Source organism: Syngnathus floridae, chromosome 3, assembly GCF_059516105.1.
Source record: "Syngnathus floridae isolate MCC-2025c chromosome 3, RoL_Sflo_1.0, whole genome shotgun sequence".
NCBI lineage: Eukaryota > Metazoa > Chordata > Actinopteri > Syngnathiformes > Syngnathidae > Syngnathus > Syngnathus floridae.
The window spans coordinates 19,986,451-20,011,504 of record NC_142415.1 but is presented as its reverse complement, the minus strand read 5'-3'; the positions used below and the strand labels follow the sequence as shown (position 1 = coordinate 20,011,504).

Here is a 25,054-nt window from a genome sequence, read left to right as displayed (position 1 = left end):
TCTTATGCTCTTGTTGTTGTCTTACCCAGCAGGTACTCGCAAGGTTTCCAGGAAGGCACGTGCCCCACCCCGGCCAAGAATCTCCAGCTGCCGCTCATCGGTCGTTCGGCCTCCTCGGACGTCCGCAGACCTCTGGAAGAAGAATTCAAAATGGAGGCCGACAAGTTCCTCCGGCAGCATAACGACCCGTCGGCCGAATTCGACGCCGCCGGCGCTTCGCAAATTCTGGAGGAGAAATCGGCCAGCGCCGCCGATCGACTCCAGAGCTTGCCCTCGCCGTATTTCTCTCCCATAGAGTTGATGGAGCCGAGCCACCCCATGGCCGACCTGGCCATGCCGACGCTACCTTGCACGGAGACGGAGCATCTCTCCGATAGCGTTTACGGCGGCTACTTGCCCAAGCCGTCCACGCCGGTGCACCGGCCCGATCCGCAGGAGCCCTGCTTCGACATCGCCGCGCCGCCCACGCCGGCGCCCGCCGCGCTGCCTCCGCTCGACATCGACGACATCGCGGAACCTCACCACAGCGAGCCCAACTTGGTCCTCTCGGACCTCCCGTCCGTCATCGAGGAAAGGGACGAGGAAGAGGAAGACGACGACGAAGTGGAAGACCTGGACTTAGAAGAACCCACGGACGAGGATCATTGCGCCGTGCACGAGAGCCAGCCGACGCGGGAGGTGTCTTCCTTCCCCGCTCAAGTTGAGGAGCCTTTGAGAAAGAGCTGGCACGTCGAGTCGCCGGAAGAACCGGATCCAGAGGTCCACCGTTTCACTCCGCCGCTTCCCGAAGCCGGCCACGGGGAGAACTGTTACGAGCACAGCATGAGTTGGAACCACGACGTGGACCTTAAATCTCCCCATCGGACGTACGGGGAGATCGAAGCGGCCGTCTCCAAGATCACCAGCCCCTATTCTCACTCGGACAGCGATCTGCAGCACTTGTCCGGACACCCGTCCGTCACGCCTCCGTACGCCACCTGGAATCGGTGGCACAAGGAAGAAGACCCCGAGGATTTTGATGAGCAGAAGGAGGCCGTGGCCGACATTCCGTCTTTGGACAGAGCCGACAGCGCTCTGAACGACGAGCCCAATTATTTGAATTCCTCCTCATCCTCCACCAGACTGGAGTCTTTCTTCCAGGAGTGCAGCAAATCCAATATTGAGGTTCCTCAGCAGATGGACGCGGAAGCGGCGTGCGAGGAGCCCGGCATCAGGCAGAGCTCGCATACCTTCTGCCCCGTCACCGCCGCCACCGACGAGCACCTGACTTCGGCCGTTGCGCCCGAGCCGGTCGTGCCTTGGGCGGATCCTTTCTCCACCGATGCGGATGAGCTAGATGACCTCGGACCGTTCTCCTTGCCTGACCTCCCGCTGCCGGAAAAGCCGGACGTCGTCGAGCACCGAGACTCGGATTTTGCCGACCTGAACAAGACCGGACAATGTCACATTCGTCATACGATGATGGACGTCGACGACCCGGACTTAATGCAGGTAGACCATTCGGGTCTTCTGGAGAACACGTGCTCCGCTCAAGACCAAAGGCCGGGGGAACCCGCCGTGCAAGACTTAGCGGTCCCGTCGTCTCACAACGCCTTTGGGCAAGAGTTGGACCCGGAGCCTCAGAGCGTCCCGGTCACCATCCCTCTGGCTTTTACGCAACCCAGCGTCATGTTGGAAAGCAAAATGCCGTACGGAGGCTCCGACGAGTCGGATCCCGACTCGTCGTATTCGTCCGAGACCAGCCAGCTCCATCACATCCAGATTCACCCCGTGCCCGCCGTCGAGACTTTGCGCTTGCCGCAAGACACCACGGTGGCGGCGGCGGCGGTCGACAAGCCGGAGGTGAGGCGGGAGGACGTATCGGAGCCCCTGAGGGAATCTTTATCTCCCGACGGGGTTCTTCACCTCCCGGTGGCCGCCATTAGTCCTCCCGCTTCCCTGGAGCGGCCGGAGGCTCAAGAGACGGCCGCCAAGCCGGTCCCGGTAGCCCAGAGCGCAGATGTCCCCAAAAAGGTGGATGAAATCCCTCAGAGGATAACGCGCAACCGGGCCAAGAACCATCTGTCTGCTCTGGCTCCTCCTCCTGTGAGCGCAACGTGTTCCACCCCTTCCCTGTCTGTGACCATCAGTCCGGTGGTGACCATCAACGCTCTCCCTGCCAGAACGCCGACTCCCAATTCGGTGTTGGCCTTTTCGTCGCTGAAAAAAGACAAAGAACCGTTGCTCAGCATCTCGTCCAGTCCATCCAACTCCACTCTGACGCTGTCCGTACCCGCTTCTTTGAGCTCCTCGCCCACGGTGGTTCTGAGCAAAACGAGTAAAGGCCGCCCGCTCCCAGGAGAGGAAGACGATTCTCAGACCCAGCACCCGCGCAAGAGGAAGTTCCCCCGTTCCACCACGCAGCAGGTGCAAGTGCAGCTGGTGAACACGGCCATGCAGCAGACCCGCGAGATGATCCAGCAGACGCTGGCCGTCGTCGTCAACGCCATCAAGTTGGATGACATCGAGCCTTACCACAGTGACCGGTCCAACCCGTACTTTGAGTATCTGCAGATCAGGAAGAAGATTGAGGAAAAGAGGAAAATTTTGTGCTACATCACTCCACAGGCCCCTCAGTGCTACGCCGAGTACGTGACCTACACCGGCTCCTATCTGCTGGACGGCAAGCCCCTCAGCAAGCTTCATATCCCGGTGGTAAGTTGAGTGAGCTTCAGAACCTTTCCGTGGGTTTCTGGATCTGCACAAACGGGCGTTAAATGTTGGTTGTTTTTTTTTTGTTGTTGTTAACAGATTGCGCCGCCGCCGTCGTTGTCTGAGGCTTTGAAAGAGCTCTTCAGACAGCAGGAGGCCGTGAGAGGAAAGCTGCGCTTGCAGCACAGCATCGAACGGGTACGCAAAACATCCTCGGGCCGGCCCACTTTGCGCCCTGCTCGGAAGGCCGGAAATGAGCTCGCTGGCTTTCCCGTTAACAGGAGAAGCTGATCGTCTCTTGCGAGCAGGAAGTGTTGCGAGTCCACTGCAGAGCGGCGAGGACCATCGCCAATCAGGCCGTGCCGTTCAGCGCCTGCACCATGCTTTTGGACTCGGAAGTGTACAACATGCCGTCGGAGAGCCAGGTAGCCATCGTGGCCGTACCCAAGAGGAGCCTCCTTCCTTCGCCTTTTCGTTGACTCTTGTGCTTGCTCAGGGCGACGAGAACAAATCGGTGAGAGATCGCTTCAACGCGCGCCAGTTCATCTCCTGGATTCAGGACGTGGACGATAAATACGACCGGATGAAGGTAAGAATCTCCTCGTGCTACTTGTACGGTGCTGCCTTCCATTTTTATCGATTGATTTGATTTATTCTTAATTCATCGTATTTATTTGGGGGCGGGTCCATTCGATGGTGTCGTCAACACGCCCTTTGTTTGTCTGTGTGTGTCAGACGTGCCTGTTGATGCGGCAACAGCACGAGGCGGCGGCCCTCAACGCCGTGCAAAGGATGGAATGGCAGTTGAAGGTCCAGGAATTGGATCCCGCCGGACATAAGTCCCTGTGCGTCAACGAAGTGCCGTCCTTCTACGTTCCAATGGTTGATGTCAACGACGACTTTGTCCTCCTGCCGGCGTGACGCCTCTCGGCGCAGCCGGCAAGAGTTACCTTCATCCCGATCCCTTCTTCTCAGAGAGAATTTGTTGAACAGAACAAATGGAAAGGGCTAGCAAATTTGAGAAGGGCCTTCAGACAGGAAAACAGCAAACGTACAGCGGAAGAGTGCAGATAAAAAACAAGAAACGACGACAACAACATGCTCTCGGTTCCCTTCCTCGAAGAAGGAAACTTCTTTTTACCGGGGGCAAAGAAAATACTCAAGTTGCACTTTTGATTCTCAGAGATTTTTACTCCTTTTTGAATCGGAGCATGAAAAGCAGAAACCGTTTTTTTTTTGCTTTACGGCACCGGCCCGCGACTCCCTTCCGGAGGGGAGGGCGGGGACAGAGATCTATTTTCTGCATTCATTTTTTGGGGCTTTGCTTCATGAAACCGACGACCACTGGGGAGGAGCATCAAAGAGCAGTACCGCGCAAGGAAGGAGCTGCAAAGCGTCCTCTCCGACGGAGCCACGGGGCGCAGGTCAGGATGTCAACAAAACCCTGGTGCAACCGGTGGATTTGTGTGAGAATCCACCGGCAGACGACGACGACACGTGACAGAGCGGGAATCTCCAGCGACACAGGTGCTGCCACTCTGTCAAATCCCAGACGGCAGATGGATACAAGTGTCTGCAAGAGAGGAAGAAACTGTTGGGCGGGCGGGCGCAGCCTCCCAGCCAGGCCAGGAGGAGGAGGAGCGCGGCGGGTCCCCGAGGTCAGGTCGGAGAGCCTTCTCGGCCGGCCCGCCGGCTCGCTCGGCAAAACGCATCCGAGCGCCTCGGACTGCAAACGAAACAAACAGAACGAATGTTGACATTCAAAGAGACTATGGAGAAATTGTTGTTTGGCGGGCGGGCGGGCGGGGAGAAATATTGTTTTTGTCTATTTCTTTACTTGGGCATTTCATTGTTTCTGAGGAAGTGACTTGAAACACTACAGAGCCAATATTAGTTTAATGGAAAAGAAAACAAAGAAAAGAAAAGTGAAAAAAAAACAAGTTGTATTCCGTAAATGATGTACAGTTTTTATATTCGTCAACCAATGTATTCTTGCTGCCTTCTAGATAATTTATTTTGCCACACATTACTGCACAGTTGTAAATAACCTATGTACTGTAATATCACTCAAGTAAGTGTAAGGAAAAAGAAAAGAAATAAAAAGTATCTTTTTATGTACAGTTCACTTTTGGGCAGCACTTTCCCCTCCCTCATATCCGTGGGCCAAATATGTACTCAATTCTGTCAGTATTGGAAAGGCAAAGTTGTACCACCACATCGCCACCGCCGTCCGTCCGTCCGTCACTCGCAAACGACGCTTTTGGATTTAACCCCGGGCCGCAAAGGCCAAGCAAGCAAGCCACACCTTTCAACCCACACATGTAGCCGAATAGACCGGGACTTATTTAACAAATAGAGGAATATTACTCACTGCTTTACTACACAATTATATCGGAGTAATCTCCAACCAAGAAAATGCCTTTTCCGGTGAAAACTAATGTACTCCTTGTTGGGCAAAGTCACAGAGATATTTATTGTTTGGATGGAAAGCATACGTGATGTCGTCGTTCATGAACACAAGCGCAACCCCGCGGTGATGTTTCATGTCGTTTTCAGTTTGCAAAATTGGCTCGTCCAAAACCATCATATTCAGTTCACGTGTAAAATGAGAGAGGGTGCAACCGTCTGGAGCGTTGCAAGGTTTCCATTCCATGCTAACCTTTCAACATAATACTGCTTAGCCTTACGCATTGCAATGCTGACCCACAAGATGGCGCCAGTGAGCTAGAACACGAAGTACTCTTGACTTAGTACAGGATGCGGCCTTCAAATCAAATACTTTCTGAGTCCAAATCAAGAATTGAACATCGGTTCTGATGGAACCGTCTCGAGTCGCAGGAGGTGTTGTCATTGCTCCTCTGGGCGCCATTTCCAAAAAGCTCCCAAATGGAATCATACAAAAAAAAAAAAAATCAATGTTGTGGATTGGGTTTTTTTGGGTCTCATATTGTTCCAAATGTGTTCCAATTGTATTCTGCTAGCTCTCTCATTCAAAGGCCTTCTGTCAGTCAATGGAGTCATTGCTGTGTTTATGATGTGTCATCGGATGCTATTACACTGTGCAGACAAGTGGCTAAGAGTATAGTTAACACCCCTCCAGGTTGGCACATGTCATATTTGAACCCCCCCCCCACTTCTTTGTTGTTGGTTTCTTCCAAAGTTAGTGTTTTTTGGTCACAGAATGATTGTGTGTCCTTTTGACTCTCTCTCTATCCCGTTGTGTAGATGTTTTTGTTTCTAACACCAGTGGCATGTCAATCACAGTGCTTATCAAGCAGAATGTAAAGCCGTTACTACGTTTGTCCGCCCTCACTATTGTTTACAAGACGTCCTCCGTGTTTTGCTTTTGTCCGTCAGGCTTTGTTTTTTACTGGTGCAATCAATCACTGATTTGAACGGCAAAGGCTTGAAATGGTGACGGTTGACCGTGCAATTCATCAGAGACGTTTTCGCAGAGCCCTCTCATGTCGTTACGCAGAGCAATAGACGAAAAGAGGTTGATTGAATGATCAGCCATAGCTACCGAGCCATCCATCCATCCCCGCCCGCAGCTTGGCGAGCGCGGTGATGCAGATGCGAGCGAGCCTGACACCACCTCAGTCAGCAACATATTACCTCTATAATCCTCACATTCACACATAATTTACATTTTTTTTCATTTTCTTACTGGGTTTAGAAATACATAATTGCTATTTTTCCATTCGATAGAATCACAATTTCAAGCCTTTATTTCCCTAGTTTTTTTTTTTTTTTTAATTCAAACCCAGACTGTAGCTGTTTCTTTGTTCCTTTTTTTTTTTTTTTTTTTTAGAATGGACACGACTAATACAAAGCATGGAGAACTACTCTTAAAATGGTGAGAAATAACCTATTTATTATCTATTTTTTTCTGGCACCTGTTGTATGTTTTGGTTAAAGTTGGTCTCCGCTGTGTAAATTTTCCTCCTTGTAATGCGTGAAAGAGACGTACTGTAAATAGTTGTGTAAATAAAACCTCCCAGGACGTTTTGCACCCTCTTCTTTGTACTAGTCTGAAAAGTTGTGTAGAATGTGGGCTTCTAACAGAAACGAGCAGACGACGCTCACCGCAGGTAAATCTGATGTAACAATGTAACATTTTTTTATTTGTACAATGTAGTTCGTGTACATATTGTTGGAGCAGCTAAGGGGGAGGGGTGGGGGGTCAAATCCGAGGGCTTGTCGATGCTATCGTCAGTGCTGTCATAGAAATCCAGTACTTTCACCTTCTAGCTGTTTTTCATTTCCTGGAGAGAAAAAAAATAGAAAACAAAAAATGATGTGAGAACCAGAAATGGAGATGGGCGGGGGGGGATAAGACTAAAAGTAAAAATTCAAAATTGTTATTTTCTACAGTTGCATGTACAGAGAGCGCGAGAACTGCTGTTGTTCCTCAGAGATTATGTTCGTTAATAAAATTTTGAAATATTAAAACTATGCCCCCTTTTGTTTTGTCTTGAGCAAGATTTTCCCAAATCTAAAGACTAGTCCGTGTGTCATGTTTACCAGCTGCATGTTTAAAATAGATGGTCCAACTTTAGCTTTTTTGGTCATCTAATAGCCTCAAAGAAATGCCCCTGCCAAGTCACTGGCTAATTTGGTGTTTTGGTCTCATCCTAACTATTCTGAAATCTTGGAGTGTATTTTTTTGGGAGCTTGTGCACATTAATTAGCCTTGTCACTGGGAGGACGGGGGGGGGGCTGCAACCTATTGAACATCCGGAATAGGAGCGCCAATGAACGTCAGCAACACTCATCTTCCTTATGCAGGGTGATAAAAAAAAAACTTTCGCTGGTGTCTCTAATGTGAAGAAAAGTCATCGTGATCGATTCAAACACAAATAGAATGATGTCTCACGAATAAAAATAAATAGAATGACGTCTCAGCACAGGAGGGGCGTCAAAGGCAGACCAGTGTTTGTGACGTCAGACCCCCTTATCCTCCAACCCGCCACCGCCGTGCTTGATTTAAGATTCTACTCCAAGGTTGGTGGTCGCAGCTGGTCCAGCTGTGCTCCGGTCCGGACCTACCCCTGCGATCAGTGGACCTGCAAAGCCCTGGAAATGGATTACGATGCCAAGGTGTTCCCTTACAGCGGCGGATACGGACGCTACAACCGAATGGTGGTGGCGTTCAGCTGGTTCCCCAGTTTCGCTGTCATGTGCAACCTGTTCAGCGACGTCTTCTACACGGCCATCCCGGACGCGTACCACTGCAAACCGGACCCGCGGCTCCTTCCCTCCGGCTTCCTCCTCGCTAACCTGTCAAAGTCGCTTTACCTAAACCTGACCGTCCCTTGGGTCAACGGCACCGGACTGAGCCACTGCGAGCTCTACAAGTACCCGCCGAACTCGTCGGACTGGTCCCAAAGGGTTCCCCGGGAGAAGGTGAGCTGCACCCAGGGCTGGGAGTATGCTCGCATGTCGGGGCTGCAGAGCAACTTCGTCACCGAGGTAATGACGCCAGTCACTGTCCAAACTTTGATGTTGTCTACAGAAAGCGACCAAGCTGCTGAGATGGTCCTACTGAATTGTGAAAACAAAGAAAAAGTGGATATTACTCAAATAGATCGCTCAGTTTGTCAGTTAGCGGATAAGATTGTGAATTGTGTCAATATTTGCTCCAACGTTTTGCTGATTGACATGAGCAAACATGCTGGTAGACCTTTTCACAACATTCTGGTCAGGCCGGACAAAGCAGTGTGGGAAGGGAAGATCTCCCCCCACCCCACCCATGCTTGGATGACTTATGTGGAAGAACTTTGGAGCTGTCAAGCACAATTGGACTCATTCATTCCAACAAAAGATGACCGAATTTGCAACACTTTAAATTGACAAACAATTCCACAGACAAACCCAAACTTTGGTACAAAAACATCTGGAGGAGAAGATGGTTGCAAGGAAAGAGAAGGTGTAGGTGTGCTTAGTGCTTAGCATAAGCTTGCCTGACACGCAAATATAAATCCAGCCCAGTTTACAAATATTGATAAAGACATCTCAGACCCGATGGAGAACGAAGAAGCATGGCAGGATCCGGGAAATTATTTTTAATTGCTAATAAAATGAAGCTGTTTGTCAGAATCGAAGCGTTCAGTGCCAAAGATGAGTTATGTCGTTTGATGATGGGTTTTTTTGACAGTGTTGACTTGTTCCCCTTTTAACCCTAACCCTAACCCTTACTACTTATGTGGTGATAATGCGGCAAATCGGCAACAGTGGATAGCAACGCACCAGTTAAAATTGAAAATTTCCTCTTTGCCTACAGTGTGGAGAAGAGACTTAACTGTCATGGTGACCTTGGCCGCAGTCTTTTAGTTCGACAATACAAAGCGTAGCATACTCTCAATCAGGGAATATGTTATGATAGTTAGTATGCTAACTATTTAAAAATGTTCCTGCTGCTATGTAAAGAGCACACAGAAAACTTCTTTTCATGCTGGGCTTGAACAAATCGCTCCAGTTACATGGGTTAGCTCGATAAGATACGCAAGAAGTGTTTTCCACGTCGACTCGTTGGCTGACAAATAAACAAGTTGTGCCTGTGCTTAGCAGGCCAGTTCGTTGTGTGTCTACAAATTACAACATCAGCAAAAGATCAGATTGGAGGCTCACTGTGGAAAAGAACATCTTGGCGGCCTCTATTTTCATCACCACTCTTCTAACGTGGTTATGCCGTCAGCAGTCATCTTGATTCAATTAGTTTGTCATGATCTACATTCCCGTCAGTTGGCACACCGAGATCAGTGATTCTCATTTTTTTTTTTTTTTTTTACAGCTTGTGATGGAGCTTCATGTTGTTGGCCGAATGCAGTCAACCCCCAAATGTTCTTTGTAATAATAAAAATTCAATTTTTGTGTTGCAGTGGAACTTGGTGTGCGGTGACTACTGGAAAATTCCCCTTCAACACATCTGCTTCATGACAGGATGGATTGTGGGCTACATCTTTATCGGCTCATTGTGCGACTGGTAAAGAATCAAATCATGCCAGTGATTTTTTTTTTTTTTTTTCAAGTCACTTAGGGCTGCAATTTTGTGCTTTTCTCAGGCTCGGTCGTCGACGAGGTTTTCTGCTGTCCGTCAGTTTGTCCAGTGTGTTTGGCATGGCCGTGTGTTTGTCCAACAGCGCCGTGGTGTTTCTGCTGCTTCGTCTCACTCAGGGCGTCATGCTCGCCGGGGTCTTCTTATCCTCGTACATAGCAAGTAAGTTGCGTGTGCTCACATGCTTCGCGTTAAGCTGGATGGAGCACGGAGGACGGCCACAATGCCGTCCACTACAATCTTGAATGAACTCTTGGCAGTTTGCATTCTTTTGGCAACGATTCATTTGTTGCTCACTGAAAGATTAGAAAACTATTTTTGAATCCAGAGAATATTCATTAGAAGCAATTAATGTACCATTTGGGTAGAGTTAAGTGTTTTTGAATCGGATGTGGCAATTTGATTTTAATACAGAATGTGAATTTGTTTATTTATTTTTTATTTTCAATTTGTTTGTTTTTTTCCCATTTATTTATTTATTTTCAATTTGCTTTTTGTTTTTTCCCCATTTATTTATTTATTTATTTATTTGTTTATTTGTTTATTTATTTATTCAGAACACACACTGACATGTAACAACGACTTGTGTAGCTACTTTCCCTTTGGCCTTTATAAACAAACTCTATACTATCAAACTTTATATGAAAAGCATGGCATTCCACAATTTACACATTCCATGTGTGTCCTGTACGAGAGCTGGAATTTCTCAGAGGAGTTCCAGGGGAGTTTTGTACGATTTCCTATCAGGTTTTTTTTTTTTTTCCGTGGAATTCCGTCAGTATGTCGAGATGTCTCCGGAAGGGGAGCGTAGTAGGTGTGGACGCAGTGAGTGTACGAAAGGTCCTGATCCAATGAGTCCGTTGGGACTTGGCAGATACAAGCAGATTTTTGGCTTGGTCCTTTTCCAAGTTGCAGTTACAGTCCCCCATTCCTACAAGCCAGGTCGGCGCCAGACTTTTGATGTTGTCGGATTTAGACAGTGGCAAATTGCTGGCTGGGCAATGTCCTGCGGATTTCCATTCGCAATTCACCGAGATGTCAAAACAATAGCTGGGCCAGCCAGAAAGTAAGCAGGAAGGGAGCTTCTCACTCCCTTTGTCCTCTTCCCCAGCCTGGGGGGGAGGAAAGTGGAATAAATCCAGTGGCTGGGAAAAAGAGGTTAAAGGTGACATGCTACCGAGCTGCACAGTCACAAGTAAGTCAACATTGATGGCAAAAGCTTTATCTTCATTATTGAGCAATTTGGATTGAGTTGTTATTCAAGGATTCCCGAGGCCAAGCGGGAAGCCAGGAAAGGCAAAGACAGGGGGGTTAAAGGTCACAAACCATAAAAGCTGAGCGCCAATAGGTGGAAACAAGAAAATCAAGTGTGAATGATTCTTATTTTGATTGAATTGCCACACAAACGCCGTCAGTGCTTTTGTTTCTTTCGATCTCGTCAATGTCATGAAAACATTGGATTGACTTTTGTGTTTGTTTATTCTTGCTGTTTGTCCAGGGTTGGAGCTGTGCGACGCTCCCCATCGTCTGATGGTTGCCATGGTCGGCGGTTTCTTCGGCATCTTTGCCGAGGTGCTGTTGCCAGGCATGGCTGCGCTGTGTCGCGATTGGCCCATTCTGCAGGCCGTTACCACCTTACCTCTGCTCCTGCTCGTTTCCTACTGGTGGTGAGTCATGTGCGGGAAGAGGAGGGAATGGAGATAATCAAGAGCAAAATAAATGCCTTATTTGATTCGATTAATAAATGGCGCTATCTAGATGTCTTGGCTCTCCTGGTGAAAAGCAAACTGTGTTGTTCAGCTGCGCGTCATTGTTTCCGGAGCCTCCCCGTTGGCTGCTGGCCACAGCTCAGATGGGCCAAGCCAAGCGGAGCATCCGGGAATTCTCCGCTCGGAACGGCGTGTGTTTACCGGACGAGCTCTTCCCCGGTGAATTGTTGCTGTCAGGTGAGCTGAGCCGCCTGACCCTTTTTTGGCCGCAACTTCATTTTTTTTCCCGCTCGTAGAGATCGATTCGGTATTCAACGAAGATTGCCAGCCCAGATACTATTCCGTTTTGGAGCTGCGGCAGACTCGGGTTATTTGGAAGAACTGCCTCATCCTCAGCTTCACTCTGTAAGTCGGGCGGGTTGTTTTTGGCCGATGTCGCTTCTGACGCTTCCCTTTCTCCGCAGCTTGATCGGAACAGGCATCCAGTACTGCTTCACCAGAAACCTGCACATGTCTTCCAGCAACTTCTACTTCAGCTACTTTGTCCGAATCACCACAGGAACCCTGGCCTGTATCTTCATCTGCTCCACGGTCAATCATTTTGGCCGACGCAGCATGCTTCTGCTCTCCGCCATCGTCACCGGCCTGGCCTCGCTGCTTCTGCTGGCGCTGGCCCAGTGTACGCCCGCTTTGATTGGATCATGATGATTTCTTCACCTGCGGTCTAATCTTGAGTGTTTGCAGTTAAGCGTTTTCTTGTGTTGTCAGACTTGCAAGGAGGCCTGGTGCTGGTGCTTTCTATTGTGGGTCTGCTGTTTTCGCAAGCTCTCGCCATGCTCAGCATCTTCTTTGCCTGCGAGGTGATGCCGACTGTCGTGCGGTGAGTGGAGAGCTCACGGAGCTGAAGCCTCACGTCATGAAATCTGATGAAAACAAGTGAGGAGCTTTGCTAAACAACCAATCTCCTTTTGTCTTTCAGAGGCGGGTGCCTGGGGCTGGTGCTGGCTGCCGGCTGCGTGGGCATGGCCGCCTCTTCCCTGATGGAGCTCCAGAACAACAGCGGCTACTTCCTCCACCACGTGATCTTCGCCTCTTTCGCCGTCCTCTCCGTGCTCTGCATCATGCTCCTGCCCGAGAGCAAGCGCAAGCCCCTGCCCGACTCGCTGAAGGACGGCGAGAGCCGGCGCCGGCCGCCGCTCTTCCCGTCGGCTCAGGCGGACAGGGTGGACCTGCCCTTGCTGAACTCCCGGCCCCTGTCGTCGGAGTACAATCCTGACAACTACTCGCGCCTGGTCTGTGCCACCAGGAAGATGCTGAGCAAAGACCGTTTGCCGTACAGAATAGCCATGCCGACTCAGCAGCGCCTGCTGTCTGATGGGAGTGAAGCGCCGGGGCAGGAGGCTGAACCGCTGAGGGAAGCTTCGGAACACTGAATGGTCATGGGGGACAATGGAACCAACCGTGGCTGCTGGTTGGTTATGTGGGAGCTCATCATTTCATTCGGAATAACGGCTTCATTTTCTAAAAAAAGAAAGAAATCAATTGGACCCGTTGTAATTGCTACGGCTGCCGTTGGCGTGGCAGCAATGGTTGATTTGTGCGCGCTTGGACACTTAAGCGGCGTCCGTCATGTGAGCTGCAGCTCTTTGTCCGTTAATGAGCAACTCGTGGACTTTTCAATAAGCCTGACAGTGTGACTCAGCAGTGTCTCCGTCGCAGACCAAAATTCCTTCAAGCGAGACATCCGACGCTCGGCCCGGTTCAAGCGCTCGCTCGTCTGGGAATTTTGCAGAACACACTAGAGGGCGCCAAGTCATGCACGCTGTGACATTTTGTGTTGGGATTATTTCCTCAATTATCACTTGTGTAAAGGGTGTCACTGGTGTTGGAATTAAACCCGTGTTTGTATTTAGACTTGGGAGCACCTTTTGAAAGACAATCTGTTGGCTTTAATACTTAAAGCCCCACAATTGGACCAGCCTGAATAATTCGGGCGCCAGATTTCCTGAATACGTCATTTTGTTTGTCGGTACTTCTGACTAGCCTCGGGAGAATAGCAAGAGAAACCGTTTTTTTTCCTTTTCTTTTAAGACGTTGACCTTTTTCAAAGAATAATTGTGAAATGTGCAGTTTTCTCCACTAGGTGGCGCCTTCGTCTCACCTTTTATGAGTCAATATGACCTCGTGTTTTCACTGTGGTTTGTTTTCTGTGAAAGTTGGCTCACTTTTAGAAATGACTAACGAGCAATCCAGATGAACCAAAAGAGAACATGTGACATTTAATTTCATTAAGGCGCTTTTAAAAACTGCTCTGCATGTTGGTGAATGCAAGAGAGCCCATGAAGCACTTAGATGAGGATCCGAAAGGTCAGCGTTGAAAGAAGAACGGCCATGCTGAGTGAAGGGAAAGTCCCACCGTTGGGGTAACCGTCGTTGGTCCTACATGGGTTCTTCACCTCATCCAACGGGATGGGAAGATCATCTGGCATCAGCTTGCTCAGGCTGTCACGGACCTGATAGAGAGAAACACGGAGGTAACACACACACAATATGCACTAACTGCTTGTACACACATTTTGTGGCTCGCAAGCTGACTTTGGGCCAGATTCAGTTCAATGACCTGAGCATGAAGTCAAGCAAAGGGGGGAAAAGACTGAGATGAGATTCAAATCCAGGGGCCCATTTAGGGGTCGGCCATGTTGACCTTTGGCTCACAAGTTGCTTCAATGGTATTCCCTTTTATCTTGTATGTTGAGGGAATGAGCTGATCCAACACCAATCAAATGAGTTTTGGGGCGATTGGCAAATATACGGCTCTTATTTTTTTATGAGTGTGTTATAAAAATGCCCCCGTCCGGATATTGCTCTTGGCGTCTTACACAAGCATTTTACAGGCAGGCCAAGTAGCGCTCCCGCTCACTTGCTAAGACTTTTATGATGCCATCATCCATTAATGAAGTGCATGCTGACGCATTTTTATGTTTTGCGTGGAGCAGCACGGCGGCGTAGGCGTTAGCGCTTTGAATTTCGGCTGTGGATTTGTCAGCTTCTCCGTATTCAAACAGCCCCATTTGTTCAACGAAGAAGTGTCCATTCCGAGTGGTGTGTGATTGATTTTATTTTTTTCTGCAACTCACCTCTTCTGCTCGTTTGAATACACGAAGCAAATTGTTTCCCAGAGCGGCCTTGACTTCCTCGTCAGACCAGCCTCTTCTTAACAGCTCAGCCACCAGACTTGGGACCTTGGACACGTCCTCCAGACCCTCAGGGAGTCTGTTTGGAAACATGACGACACCTTCTAGATGACCACCTCGCTTTGACATTTGAGGTGAAGTCTTTTGGAATTACCTTCCGACGCCATCGTAGTCCCCGCCGAAACCGATAATGCCAGCTCCTCCCACTTTCTTGATGTGGTCAAAATGATCTAAAGTGAAAACACTTGGATGATTCAAACCTTGGCTTTCCCATATTCACAAAGCTTGTGATTGCAAGTAGGCTACCGGCGACGTTGGCCAGAGTGGCGGTGGGGGAGCAGCTCACGTAGTCGTTGAAGAAGTTGATCATCACAATTCCTCCACTTTCGTTCTGGACAGACACAAAGTAGGTCACGTTTTGTCCTCTGGTTTAAAAAAAAACGTGTGAGCTCGTAATGGCTGTTTGAGTGCGTGGGATTGTGTTTTACGCAATCACCACTCTCTTGAGAATTTCATCAGGAACGTTTCTCTTGTGTGGACAAACGGTGTAGGCCGAAGAGTGGCTGAAGATGACGGGCGCCTTGGACAGGTCCAGCGCCTGCTGCATCACTGGAACGGGCACGTGAGACAAGTCGATCAGCATGCCCAAGCGGTTCATTTCTGCAAGCACTTGCTGGAGGGGAAGTAAGATGATTTCATTTTTCATGTCCAACACAGTCCGCCCATCAAATGTTGTAAGCGCTCGTCTTCACAATATCATCCACAGCCGAGCGCAGTTTCGGAATTATATGTTTTTCAAACGTCATTCGTAGAACTGGTGTAAAAACTGACCTTGCCAAAAGGAGACAGGCCGTTGTGTTCAGATGGTTCTGATCCAGTGTCCACAAGCCAGTTATCAGCCCTGACAATAATATTGATTAGTTTTTTTTTTGAATGAATGAATCCACAAACTCACCCTAGCTGAATAAATACAGTGAAATCAAATATGATGTTTTGGGAATTCAATTGACTGACAATTCCCGGCGGATATTTTTCAGGGCCGATGACGTCGAAATTTTTACACGTGTGTCCTACCAGGGTACGTTGCAGGAATGTGTGAGGGTAAGGTAGCGGACCCCCAAGTTGTAGAACGTGCGCAGAGTGCCCAGACTGCTGTCAATGGAGTGACCCCCCTCCACGCCAATCAGACTGGCCGTTTTATTGGCTTTGAACGCCGCCATGATGTCTGCACAAAGCACCAAAAGATGGCGTTGCGTATTAACTGTGACCAGAATGACCTCATTGTCAAGTTGTCACCTGACCTTGGCTGCTGGTGGCAAACCGAAACGTGTTTGGGTATTTGTGACACATCCTGTGAACGACATCGATCTGCTCCAGTGTTTGTCGAACGGCATCTTTGGACTGAGACTCGCAGGGCACATAGGCCGACCAGAACTGAAAGAGAAAGTCGTAGGAGTATACCCATGGAGCTTTGAAAGAAGATATGGATTAGTGTTACAAAGTGCTCTTGCCAAAGGAGAGAGCACATATCTGGCTTTCATCCACATGGCAGGTAAAGGAAACAATCAAGATGGAACCCGAGGGCAGCAAATAGCCTACAATAAAAATGGCAGTGGGCCGACAATTGAACCCTGTGGAACACCACACGAAAGTAGGGCGGAGCACCTTTCAGTGGGAAAAACATTGTCGTTTTCGGATGAAGCTTTGGCAGTCGGGTTCAGCTTTTGTAGTTGATCTGATCGAGTAGTGCAGAGCTGAAGTGGAAAATAGATGCATGTGCTGTACCTGCGCTCCCAGGTGACCCGTCTTTATTTTTGGGATGTTGGTGTGTGTCGTTGCCAGAGTGTTTAGGTCCACTTTGTTCAGCTGGTTGTTGAATTGTATGCGCAGTTGCCAAGGCAGATCATTGTGGCTGGAAGAGGGCGAGGGAAAACAACAACTTATCTTTACATGTCTGATGATCTCTCCGAGAAGAAGTGCGTTCATTCACCCGTCGATGAGCGGCGTCTCAGACATCAGCTTGAGAGCTCTGGCCGTGTACGAGTCCTCGCCCGAAGAGACGGACCAACACGTGGCGCATAAAAGCAAAGAGACGGCTAACGACATGTTTAACAACACTTTAGATCCTTGCTAACTCGATAAAGTAAGCTCAATAATGCTCGGATGAGGCTCTGGGTTCCTCTGTAAGATATTATTAGTCAGCGTCTGTGTTCTAACCTTTAAGCGTAAGATGAGTGCAAAGCTCCTCCTCGTGTTTCTCATCACAGCTTTTTTTCATCATAAAGTCGGCGTAGCAGCTCGACCCTGCCAGCTCTCCGCTCGTAAAACAATAGAAGTTGCTTATTGTCACCATAAAGAATTTTCTAAAGAATGTTCCTCATTGAATTCAGCCGCCTCCAACCAGATGAACGTTGGATGTTTTCCCAGTCGACTTTTGAAGACTGACGACACTCGTTCGAAGATGAACGCGCAATCCGATTCAATTGAAACTTTTTTCGAGATAGGCCCCGATCACCCTTACACACACGAGTGCACGTGACCTTTTATTGCCTCACCCGAATGACCATGACTTAGTTTTGTGACATGCAATGATTTGTAGATAACTCTGTGTTCCAAATGTTTATGCCATCTTTTGTTAATCATATCCCTAAATTGTTGATGTGTTTTACAGTAAACATTTATAAATATATAGATAATAAAAACAACCAGGGTTACTAGATTATTCTGCACACCATTTCTCACATTACATATAAAAGTGACTCTGATGTTAGTGTTGGTTGACGAGTCCTTGTTTCAATCAGAGTTGGCACTTGACCTCTAATATCCATTGAAGAGCTTCTGTAATGATGCAACACAAAAAGTCAAGTTTACTTTTCTGCTGCGCTGAAAATGAGTTCAGCCCCAGCTCTTTGCACGATTCCCCACTTTTCTGATACTCTCTGAGGCATTGAAGATAAGAAGACTGTAATCTTTGCAGTTGAAAGGTTGAGAACCCATGGAGTGGGCGTTGCAACCCCTCCGCTTTGCAAATGTTTTTTTTTTTTTTTTGCTACTTTATATCTAACAGTGATAACGAACGGATTGGATGTAAACCCAGTATCGTACTGCGTGATCGTTATATATATTTTTTTGACATTTCACTGGTCCATATTAATGTTTTTGTATAAGTCAGATTTTCATTTTTTGCATCAGTGCTTTTTTAGCTTGGCTCTTGGTCTTCATCAAGTTGCTTATTTTTTGCTTGGCTGAACTCCAGAGTCTGACACTAAAGTGTGTTTTCTTGAACAATGTTATTTCTTACCTCATCCACTTTTTCACTTGTGGTCCGAAATTAAAATAATCACAGTGGCTAAATTGCTTCATGCGAACAGACCAACAGCTTGTGCGCTGTGGCTGTGATGATTTTTTTCGATCATCCACTTTTTCACTTGTGCTCTGAAATTAAAATAATCACAGTGGCTAAATTGCTTCATCCGAACAGACCAACAGCTTGTGCGCTGTGGCTGCTTATATTTTTTTCGAAGTACGGAGGACAAATGGTACACATTGTTTTTACGTTTCAGGCAATGACTCGTTTATTTTGCAAGTGACGACGTGGAAGCGTTTCCTCCTTTGTATCACCGCGAGTGGTCCAATCTTTTGTGAACGAGAAGCATATTCGGAATGTAAATTGGCCTTCTTTACATCGGGCTACATGGTTCTGCTTTCACCGGCAGAACCCAAGTGTCAGCTCGGAGGAGCGATGGAGCCACCAAAGTGGACGGCCAGACTGCTCCATAGTAATGGCTTTGACAGGGATATTCATATTTTAGAGGCGAACCTGCTGCACCCTGCTGCAGAGCTGGCTGCTAAAAGAGGACTTCTCTAAAAGCCAGCTGCGTAGCCTTGCGTTTTTTTTCTCTTTCCCTTTTTGGGAAAGTGTGTCTTCTCGCAATAGATAACCAACACAGACCAAAAATATGCTGCTTAACCTCTAAGCAGACAAAGAGCACATCCATTTTGGGCAATAGAAGTCTGTGGATGATACAAATACTTACGCCTTCCACAATATCTTTTTTGAAATGAATTGCCGCAATATTTTGTCCATTTTTCATGGCAGGCTGGACAATCGTTCACAAACTAGCAGTTTAACCGCTTTTTTAGCAAGGGGAGGGGCCCTACACTGGGGGATTCCTAACAAGTTTGGTTGCTGCCGTGCCCAAAGCATTGTTTTGGCTTTGATATGGGCCAACCGATGTCAAGTCGTCTAACGCCCGCCGTTTGTCGTGACCCCGTCCGTGCACGTAAACAAGGCGATTATCCGACAGCGCCAATTGAACAGCCACGGCGGGAATTTGGGTCCAGCACAGGCAGCAACGTCTTGAGAGGAAGCCAGCCCCATTTCCATTCACGTGTCTGTCAGACGGATCTGGTTAGATTAATACCGGCATTGCGTGACTCCAGGCCAAATTCTGCACTGATTCTATAGCGTGTAATTAAGTGTCTTGAAATGAACTACGACGTGAATACAGAACATTCATTTTGTTCTTGTAAGTATAGTTTGATGATGTGAATCTGCAAAGGTTCCCATTCAAATGTCAACATGGAATGCTCTCAACGTATTTTCAAATGACATGAGCGATTTCAGCCTCCTCGTCAAGCTGCGTGCATTGAACGCCGACTTCAAAGTCATTTTAAAGTCGACGACTTGTCTGGCTTTTGCTGCTATGTTAGGTTGGGAGGAGGAGGAAGAGGAGGGTGAAGATGAGGCTGCTGTGAACTTGCCGCGTTGCAAAGCACGCGTGGATGCCGCAGCTGAGAGGCGAGGCGAGGCAGGCGATGGAGGCGAGGGCGTCTGCGGAGTGGTGAGCGAGGAGAGAGTGACTGATTACGGAATGCCGCCGCTTCCTGCTGCACACAAGCCCATGGCGTTGATTTCGTTGAGTCAAGCTCATTGGAAGCTCATTTTTCAATCTGTCCTGGTTGATCTCAGTCAAGTGCAGGTAAGGAAAATCCCTCTTGTATTTTTTTCTGCTTAATATAATCCTCAATTAGTGGGAAAACAACATGCTAAGACATTTGAGATCTTACAAATAAAATGATGCTCATGTTGCAAGATATGTTGAGAAATAATCATGTCATTATTAGAGAGAGGAAACTGACGTCGGAAGTTCACAAGTGGCTGAATGAATTCTAGGAATGAGAGTAAAAACTACAGAATACGTTTTGACCTTTTAGGTGTTTGCTCTTCTGCATTTTTTTAGAGGCACCTTTGAATCCAAGTCACTTGGAAGAACTTTGGGATGAACTTTAAAAGTACGTGAGCTGCTATGTTAGCTGTCGGCTCTCTTTCAAATTCACAATTTGCATGGTGACTGACCTTTTGGGGTTTTTCTATTTTTGGATCTCGGGTATAGTATTCATCGGAAAGTAGTCGAAGAGGAAGGAGTCAAGGAAATATGTTGAAGTCCATCTGGATTGAGAGGTTCATATCTTTGTAGGAGCTGGGTTGTTCGCAGATGTTACAGAGAGTCTTTGCTTACAAATAACTTTTTTTTATTATTATTATTTTTTTAAGCAGCTCGTGTTCAGTTCCCACTCAGCAGACATGTGAAGGAAGATGAGAATGCATGCTTGTTTGTCTTCATCCGTGGTTCACTGGCAACCACTTGTCTTCGTTCTTTGGCTCTCGTTTTCTGAAAGCCTCAACAAGTTGTTTAGAAATTCGGCGAAACGAGTCAATCTGCAAGGCTGTCACTATCGCATATTTTTACAATTGACTATTGTATCGATGATTCTATTGGTCAAGCGAATAATCGGACGCAATTTTATTTGCATTCAAATGTATTGAAACATTTTCCCCTGTTTATTAACCAATTACTTTTATTTGATATTATTTGGCGATTAAATACCAACTAAACAACCGCCGAGCAAAAAAAAAAAAAAAATCACTTGCGACAGGGTGAGGACGAAACCTTCCGAGGTCTGATGTCAAGTCACACGTACACACACAGACACACACTACTTATAGGCCACGCTGAAATGTGTGAACAGTGTGTGTGTGTGTGTCAGCTGGTGGTCTCATTGAGCTGGAGGCCTCGCCAGAGGGTGGACTTTAGCCTGTCATCTTCACTGATAGTAACCGAATCCTTAATGAGTTGTTTTCCCCCTGACTATTCTGAGATGAAGGCTTTTTTAATCATTTCAACTTTACTGTAAAACCAACTGTTTATGTATAATCTGGTGCAATGCGTTATTTACAAGTCAAACATTTAGAATTGAACAAAACAGCAATACAGCGTGTTCAATTTTGTTTTTGCGACAAGAGTTTGCAACCTTTCGTGACCTCTGTCGAAATAGCAACATATTGCTACATTAGCACTCGCGCAAAAAGCACAGTGCATAACAGCACACGCAAATAATGCATGTCTTTTGTCCGCCTGGACTCTTATCGAAAATAGTCGACTGAGTATGCTTCTATTATCGTAAATATATATACAAACCAAATTGTGTTTCCATTATTGTGCATCAGACTAAAAAAAGGTGTGATTTTGTTCTCCGTCACAAGCACCACTCTGACAAATGCAGCAAACTGCTACCACAATCCAAAACATCTTTTAAGGATTCTTACCAAGCCAGTCAATATACAGACGCCTGAAATTTTCATAAAGGTCATAAATCAGTCACGCCCTCTATATTATGCATTTTATGTCTGGTGCGACTTATAGTCCGCAAAATACGGTACTCTAGAATGGGCAGAATAGTCGTTCTTCATTACTACTATTAATGTGTGTCAGGGCAAGGTTATGACAGTTAACTAAAAATTAAATTCTTTTCCCCAACAGGTAAGTCCGGACATGGTCTCCTGACGATCCGATACAAATCGCACAAGTGAGGAGGACCAGACCATCTTGGACCATGACTGCTTTGTTGAACCAAACGGATGCGGTTGGGAATTGTGCCCTTCTGCAGGCGACGACAGAGTCTCTTTTGAACCTGACTCCAGCTTCCCAGGCCAAAGTGATATCGGAGCAACCGGCGGCTCCTCTCTGTACAGTCTGCTGCTGTGGCTTTCTCAATCGTGCCTTTGCAGTTGCTTTCATGCTCAGCCTGACTTTTGCCATCGTGATCGGAAATGTTATCACTCTGACTGTATTTGTGCAGACCAGACAGTCCAGGACACCACAAGGCTACTTGAAAGGTAACTTTCAACGTCGAATTTCAAAATAAGTTCTTTTGACTAACATTAAGAACCCGAATACTCCAGTAGAGCCAACTCGGGGTATACAGTGAAAAAAGCAGTGGCCCCGAAGTTGAACCGAGTGGAACACCATATGGGCACAGTTGGCATCTGAGAAACCATGGCTACCACGAAAAGTTCTCTCTGCCAAATAGAATCTACTAAATCACTAGCCAATGGAATATTGTGGTCCATATTCTCAAAGTCTGCAATCAGGTCCAACAAAAGAACCTAGTCCACATTAAGTAGGAAAACCAGTGACTTCATATTTTCATTTGTACATCTTCCTAATGAATGTGTATTTCTTGACAGTGTCTCTGGCTATAGCTGACATGATGGTGGGCGTCCTGGTGGTCCCTTTCTCCGTTTACACTGAAGTCTCACTGATGGTAACCTACACGCCTCCCGTTTGGTACCAGGGCGGTCGGGCTTCTCAAAGGAGCCCCTGGCAGCCCTGCATGCTGATTGGACCCGTTTTTGCCGGCTGCACCTTCGTCTCCATCAGCACCATATTCCTCATGACAGTGGAGCGAAGTGTGGCCATCCTGTGGCCGCTGCACAAGGACGCCCTGGTGACCCGGAGGAGAACTCTTCTCCTCATTCTACTCTCCTGGGCTGCCAGTTTTCTCCTGGCGCTGGCGCCGCTCTTATTCAGCAGCAACTTCACTTTAGAGTACAACGAGTGTAGCCGTATGTGCAACTACTCTCCAGTGTTGCTTGGCAACCGCTTGCCGCATGACGCCAACATCCTGCTGCTCTTCCCAGTCTTTGACTTTACTCTTCTCGGTGGAACGTTGGCTATTAACATTATGTCCTTCACAAGCATCAAGCAGTACTCCAGGAGACGCAAACTGCTCTCCGAGGGGAGTTTGACTGAGGGAGGAGGAGGAGGGGGAGGCTCATGCCCTCCCCACAGACCTTCCTTTTCAGATATTAAGGCCGCTAAGACAATAAGCATCTTAACGTTTGCTTTCACCGCATCCTTCTCCCCCATTGCCGTGTTTGTGCTGGGGAACGTGGTGGGATACACCTGGTGCAACTTCTCCTTTGTTGCCTTCTGGATCCTAACGGCAAACAGTTGCTGTAACGTGATCATCTACAGCGTGAGGGACCATCGTTTTCGGAAGGGCGTGACGTTACTCTTTCAGCGTGATCAGCACTGTCCCCCACAGGAGGAGAAAGCCTGAGTGAGGAACACGACAGGAGCTTGTTGTGAAATACTTATTGTGGAAGATCGTTAAAGTCGTGTGGTGGCAACAAGCAAGTTTGTTTCTGCCGTTGTCAAGTCTGCTTTCGATGTTGTCTTAGGCTCCATGTTCTATTCCAGCTTGTAACGTTTTGACAATTAAGTTTTTGACATACTGTAGATTTCATGATCAAGATGTGGAGATGCCTGCAAGTTGATTCTCTCCGCTGGCCTTGGCTTCTTTTGTGCCCGTATCTCAGGAACACAACTCTACAGTTATATCTAGAAGGCCGCAAGATGTTTTTTTTTTTTCCTAAGTGGACAACAAGGCATGTCTCGCATACCGTGTGGAAATGAACATTTTTTCGATTGTGTGAATTTCAAAAAAGCATGATGCAGCTAACAAAGGTATCATATGTTCCTGGAGATGTCTGGTATGCTCCATAATGGCTTTGCATGTTATGCAGTATTTCACCTCTGGCTTGTTTTGGACTTCTAAAAGTCCAAAAGAAATGTGCATCTTGAGAAGCAGCAAGGCTCCACCTGCTCTCAGCGTGAGAGCTGTGGTTACGGTGGTTACCCGTGGATTTATCATTTTCTCTTTTCAAACATCAAGGCCAAAATGTTCCTTACTTAACAACTGAGTCACCGCTCGGAAAAACATCTGTGAGAACAAAGCATGAATGGAAACTTTGCTACTGTGCAAAGTTGTGAGGGAAATACGGATTCAATGAGTTGAACTTCAGCTTCAGAGGTTGTCGTGGATGAATCTTCATCTTCGCTAAATGTTCTTACATTTGAACACAAGTCGGCTTATTGGGCAATCTATTGATCAGTCATCGTTATCAGATTTGCAAATCTGGGGAAATTTGATGTGATTTTTATGTTGACGGAAAATCAAGCTGATATTTCCAGATGCAAATTTTTTTCTCAGTCCAAAGCAATAAAAGTATTACTTTGGTACTATCTGGTGGAATTTCCGTCTTGTTCGGTTGAATTCAGTGAACGTGTTTGTCGTTTGCGGTGTCGGACTGCATCTTATGCGGTCAAAAGTGAAAGCTAACCTTTGTTTCTGCTTTGACCACTTTACTGTGTTCCCAAACATCTCGTATTGTGTACAAATGCCCAAACGTGAATCTAATGACGGTTTGTGTGTAGTGCTATTGTGTATATTTGTTTGGCTCTGTGTGATGTCGCGGTCATTTCGCTTGTTCTTTAGGCTGGTGTCCATGCAAATGATATGAAGCTGCTTTGACCTTTGAACTTCCTACAGAATGTCGTTGCTTCATGGGATGGTGATTGTGTACATGCATGAAGCATGGTGTTGCTATTTTATGATCCCTTCCATTTTGAAGTGCTTTGCCACCATTTGATAGCTTCTATACACGCGTATCCTTAACTTAAGAAGTATTTGAATGATGAAAAATTCATATTGCACCAACTTATGGGTTCAAGTCATTTGTTTTTGTGTGCGGCATTCCAATAAAGGCCATTCATTGTCATTTTACTGTTTTTTTTCTTGTAGGTGAGAAACTACCGCTCACCTCAAACACAAATATAACAATTTGAACTGAGTGCTGTGCTATCATGCTAATGCGGCTTAAAATGGCGAGCCACTTATGACTTGTGGGTGCAAAAAAAATGAAGGGGGGGAGGAGTGGACATTGTGACCTGACATGGACATGCTCTTTTGCCCAGGCCTGACTCATGTACGCAGAGAAAGGAATGCTCTGGTGGGAATTGAATGACCTTGGCTTGGAGCTTTGTGCCATTGTGCACAGGTTGGGCTAAGCAAATAATGATGTTGGATTGACTATTTTTTTCATCAAGCAGTTGCACAAAATAACATGATTGGGATCCAGATGGCTACACTTTTTGCAGTAGTTGGATTGTGGATTGCACACGTTTTTGAAGTTGACTATCCGACAACTTCAAAAATGTAGCTATCTGATCCCTCCCGTTTTCTTTTGTGCAACCACTTAACAAAATAAAACGGAG

At 47.1% G+C, this 25,054-nt stretch overlaps 4 protein-coding genes across 9 annotated transcripts in view; 3 read left to right on the top strand and 1 right to left on the bottom strand.

Annotated features, from left to right (window-relative positions):
- Positions 1-6,708, top strand: part of ankrd11 (ankyrin repeat domain 11) — a 45,950-nt gene extending 39,242 nt beyond the window's left edge. Inside the window, exons 10-14 of the mRNA XM_088370087.1 lie at positions 30-2,694; positions 2,791-2,889; positions 2,973-3,116; positions 3,188-3,280; positions 3,427-6,708. Of these exons, the coding sequence (XP_088226213.1) occupies positions 30-2,694; positions 2,791-2,889; positions 2,973-3,116; positions 3,188-3,280; positions 3,427-3,612 (3,187 nt within the window). The 3' untranslated portion in view covers positions 3,613-6,708. The remainder of the gene's footprint in view (positions 1-29; positions 2,695-2,790; positions 2,890-2,972; positions 3,117-3,187; positions 3,281-3,426) is intronic.
- Positions 6,709-7,495: 787 nt separating this feature from the next.
- Positions 7,496-13,371, top strand: slc22a31 (solute carrier family 22 member 31). Of its 2 annotated transcripts, none has more exons than XM_088370090.1 (9): positions 7,496-8,097; positions 9,573-9,676; positions 9,756-9,910; positions 11,247-11,415; positions 11,549-11,694; positions 11,754-11,862; positions 11,922-12,136; positions 12,226-12,337; positions 12,437-13,371. In XM_088370090.1, the coding sequence occupies exons 1-9, from the start codon at positions 7,585-7,587 to the stop codon at positions 12,888-12,890; spliced, it is 1,977 nt and encodes a 658-aa protein (XP_088226216.1). In that variant the 5' UTR covers positions 7,496-7,584; the 3' UTR covers positions 12,891-13,371. The 2 variants fall into 2 exon arrangements, with proteins under 2 accessions (XP_088226216.1, XP_088226215.1); XM_088370089.1 differs by having other exon boundaries at positions 7,498-8,163.
- Positions 13,372-13,519: 148 nt separating this feature from the next.
- On the top strand, positions 13,520-24,628 carry LOC148401012 (adenosine receptor A3). 5 transcript variants are annotated; one of them, XM_088370091.1, is made up of 7 exons: positions 13,520-13,991; positions 14,637-14,785; positions 14,953-15,057; positions 15,194-15,335; positions 19,365-19,633; positions 21,603-21,831; positions 22,183-24,628. In XM_088370091.1, the coding sequence occupies exons 4-7, from the start codon at positions 15,293-15,295 to the stop codon at positions 23,055-23,057; spliced, it is 1,416 nt and encodes a 471-aa protein (XP_088226217.1). In that variant the 5' UTR covers positions 13,520-13,991; positions 14,637-14,785; positions 14,953-15,057; positions 15,194-15,292; the 3' UTR covers positions 23,058-24,628. The 5 variants fall into 5 exon arrangements, with proteins under 5 accessions (XP_088226217.1, XP_088226218.1, XP_088226219.1 ...); XM_088370092.1 differs by lacking the exon at positions 13,520-13,991 and adding an exon at positions 14,001-14,559; XM_088370093.1 differs by lacking the exons at positions 13,520-13,991; positions 14,637-14,785; positions 14,953-15,057; positions 15,194-15,335 and adding an exon at positions 15,413-16,448 and having other exon boundaries at positions 22,183-24,626.
- Positions 13,712-16,910, bottom strand: dpep1 (dipeptidase 1). Its single transcript, XM_088370096.1, has 10 exons — positions 16,642-16,910; positions 16,437-16,563; positions 15,953-16,085; positions 15,726-15,876; positions 15,483-15,552; positions 15,148-15,324; positions 14,958-15,042; positions 14,806-14,881; positions 14,595-14,730; positions 13,712-13,970 (listed from the first exon to the last, which is right to left on the bottom strand). Exons 1-10 carry the CDS (start codon positions 16,755-16,757, stop codon positions 13,806-13,808), a joined length of 1,236 nt encoding a protein of 411 aa, XP_088226222.1. The 5' UTR covers positions 16,758-16,910; the 3' UTR covers positions 13,712-13,805.
- Positions 24,629-25,054: the final 426 nt, after the last annotated feature.

Excerpts from the sequence above, each read along its gene's own strand:
- LOC148401012 (XM_088370091.1), top strand. The coding sequence starts at position 15,293 with ATGCCCAAGCGGTTCATTTCTGCAAGCACTTGCTGGAGGGGAA. Across the intron at positions 19,634-21,602 it reads TTGATCTCAGTCAAGTGCAG|GCGACGACAGAGTCTCTTTT; the intron begins GTAAGGAAAATC and ends GCCCTTCTGCAG. Across the intron at positions 21,832-22,182 it reads ACCACAAGGCTACTTGAAAG|TGTCTCTGGCTATAGCTGAC; the intron begins GTAACTTTCAAC and ends ATTTCTTGACAG.
- dpep1 (XM_088370096.1), bottom strand. The coding sequence starts at position 16,757 with ATGTCGTTAGCCGTCTCTTTGCTTTTATGCGCCACGTGTTGGTCCGTC. Across the intron at positions 15,877-15,952 it reads GTTTGCCACCAGCAGCCAAG|ACATCATGGCGGCGTTCAAA; the intron begins GTCAGGTGACAA and ends TGCTTTGTGCAG. Across the intron at positions 13,971-14,594 it reads TATTCAAACGAGCAGAAGAG|GTCCGTGACAGCCTGAGCAA; the intron begins GTGAGTTGCAGA and ends TCTCTCTATCAG.
- slc22a31 (XM_088370089.1), top strand. The coding sequence starts at position 7,585 with ATGACGTCTCAGCACAGGAGGGGCGTCAAAGGCAGACCAGTGTTTGTG. Across the intron at positions 8,164-9,572 it reads AGAGCAACTTCGTCACCGAG|TGGAACTTGGTGTGCGGTGA; the intron begins GTAATGACGCCA and ends TTTGTGTTGCAG. Across the intron at positions 9,677-9,755 it reads ATCGGCTCATTGTGCGACTG|GCTCGGTCGTCGACGAGGTT; the intron begins GTAAAGAATCAA and ends TGCTTTTCTCAG.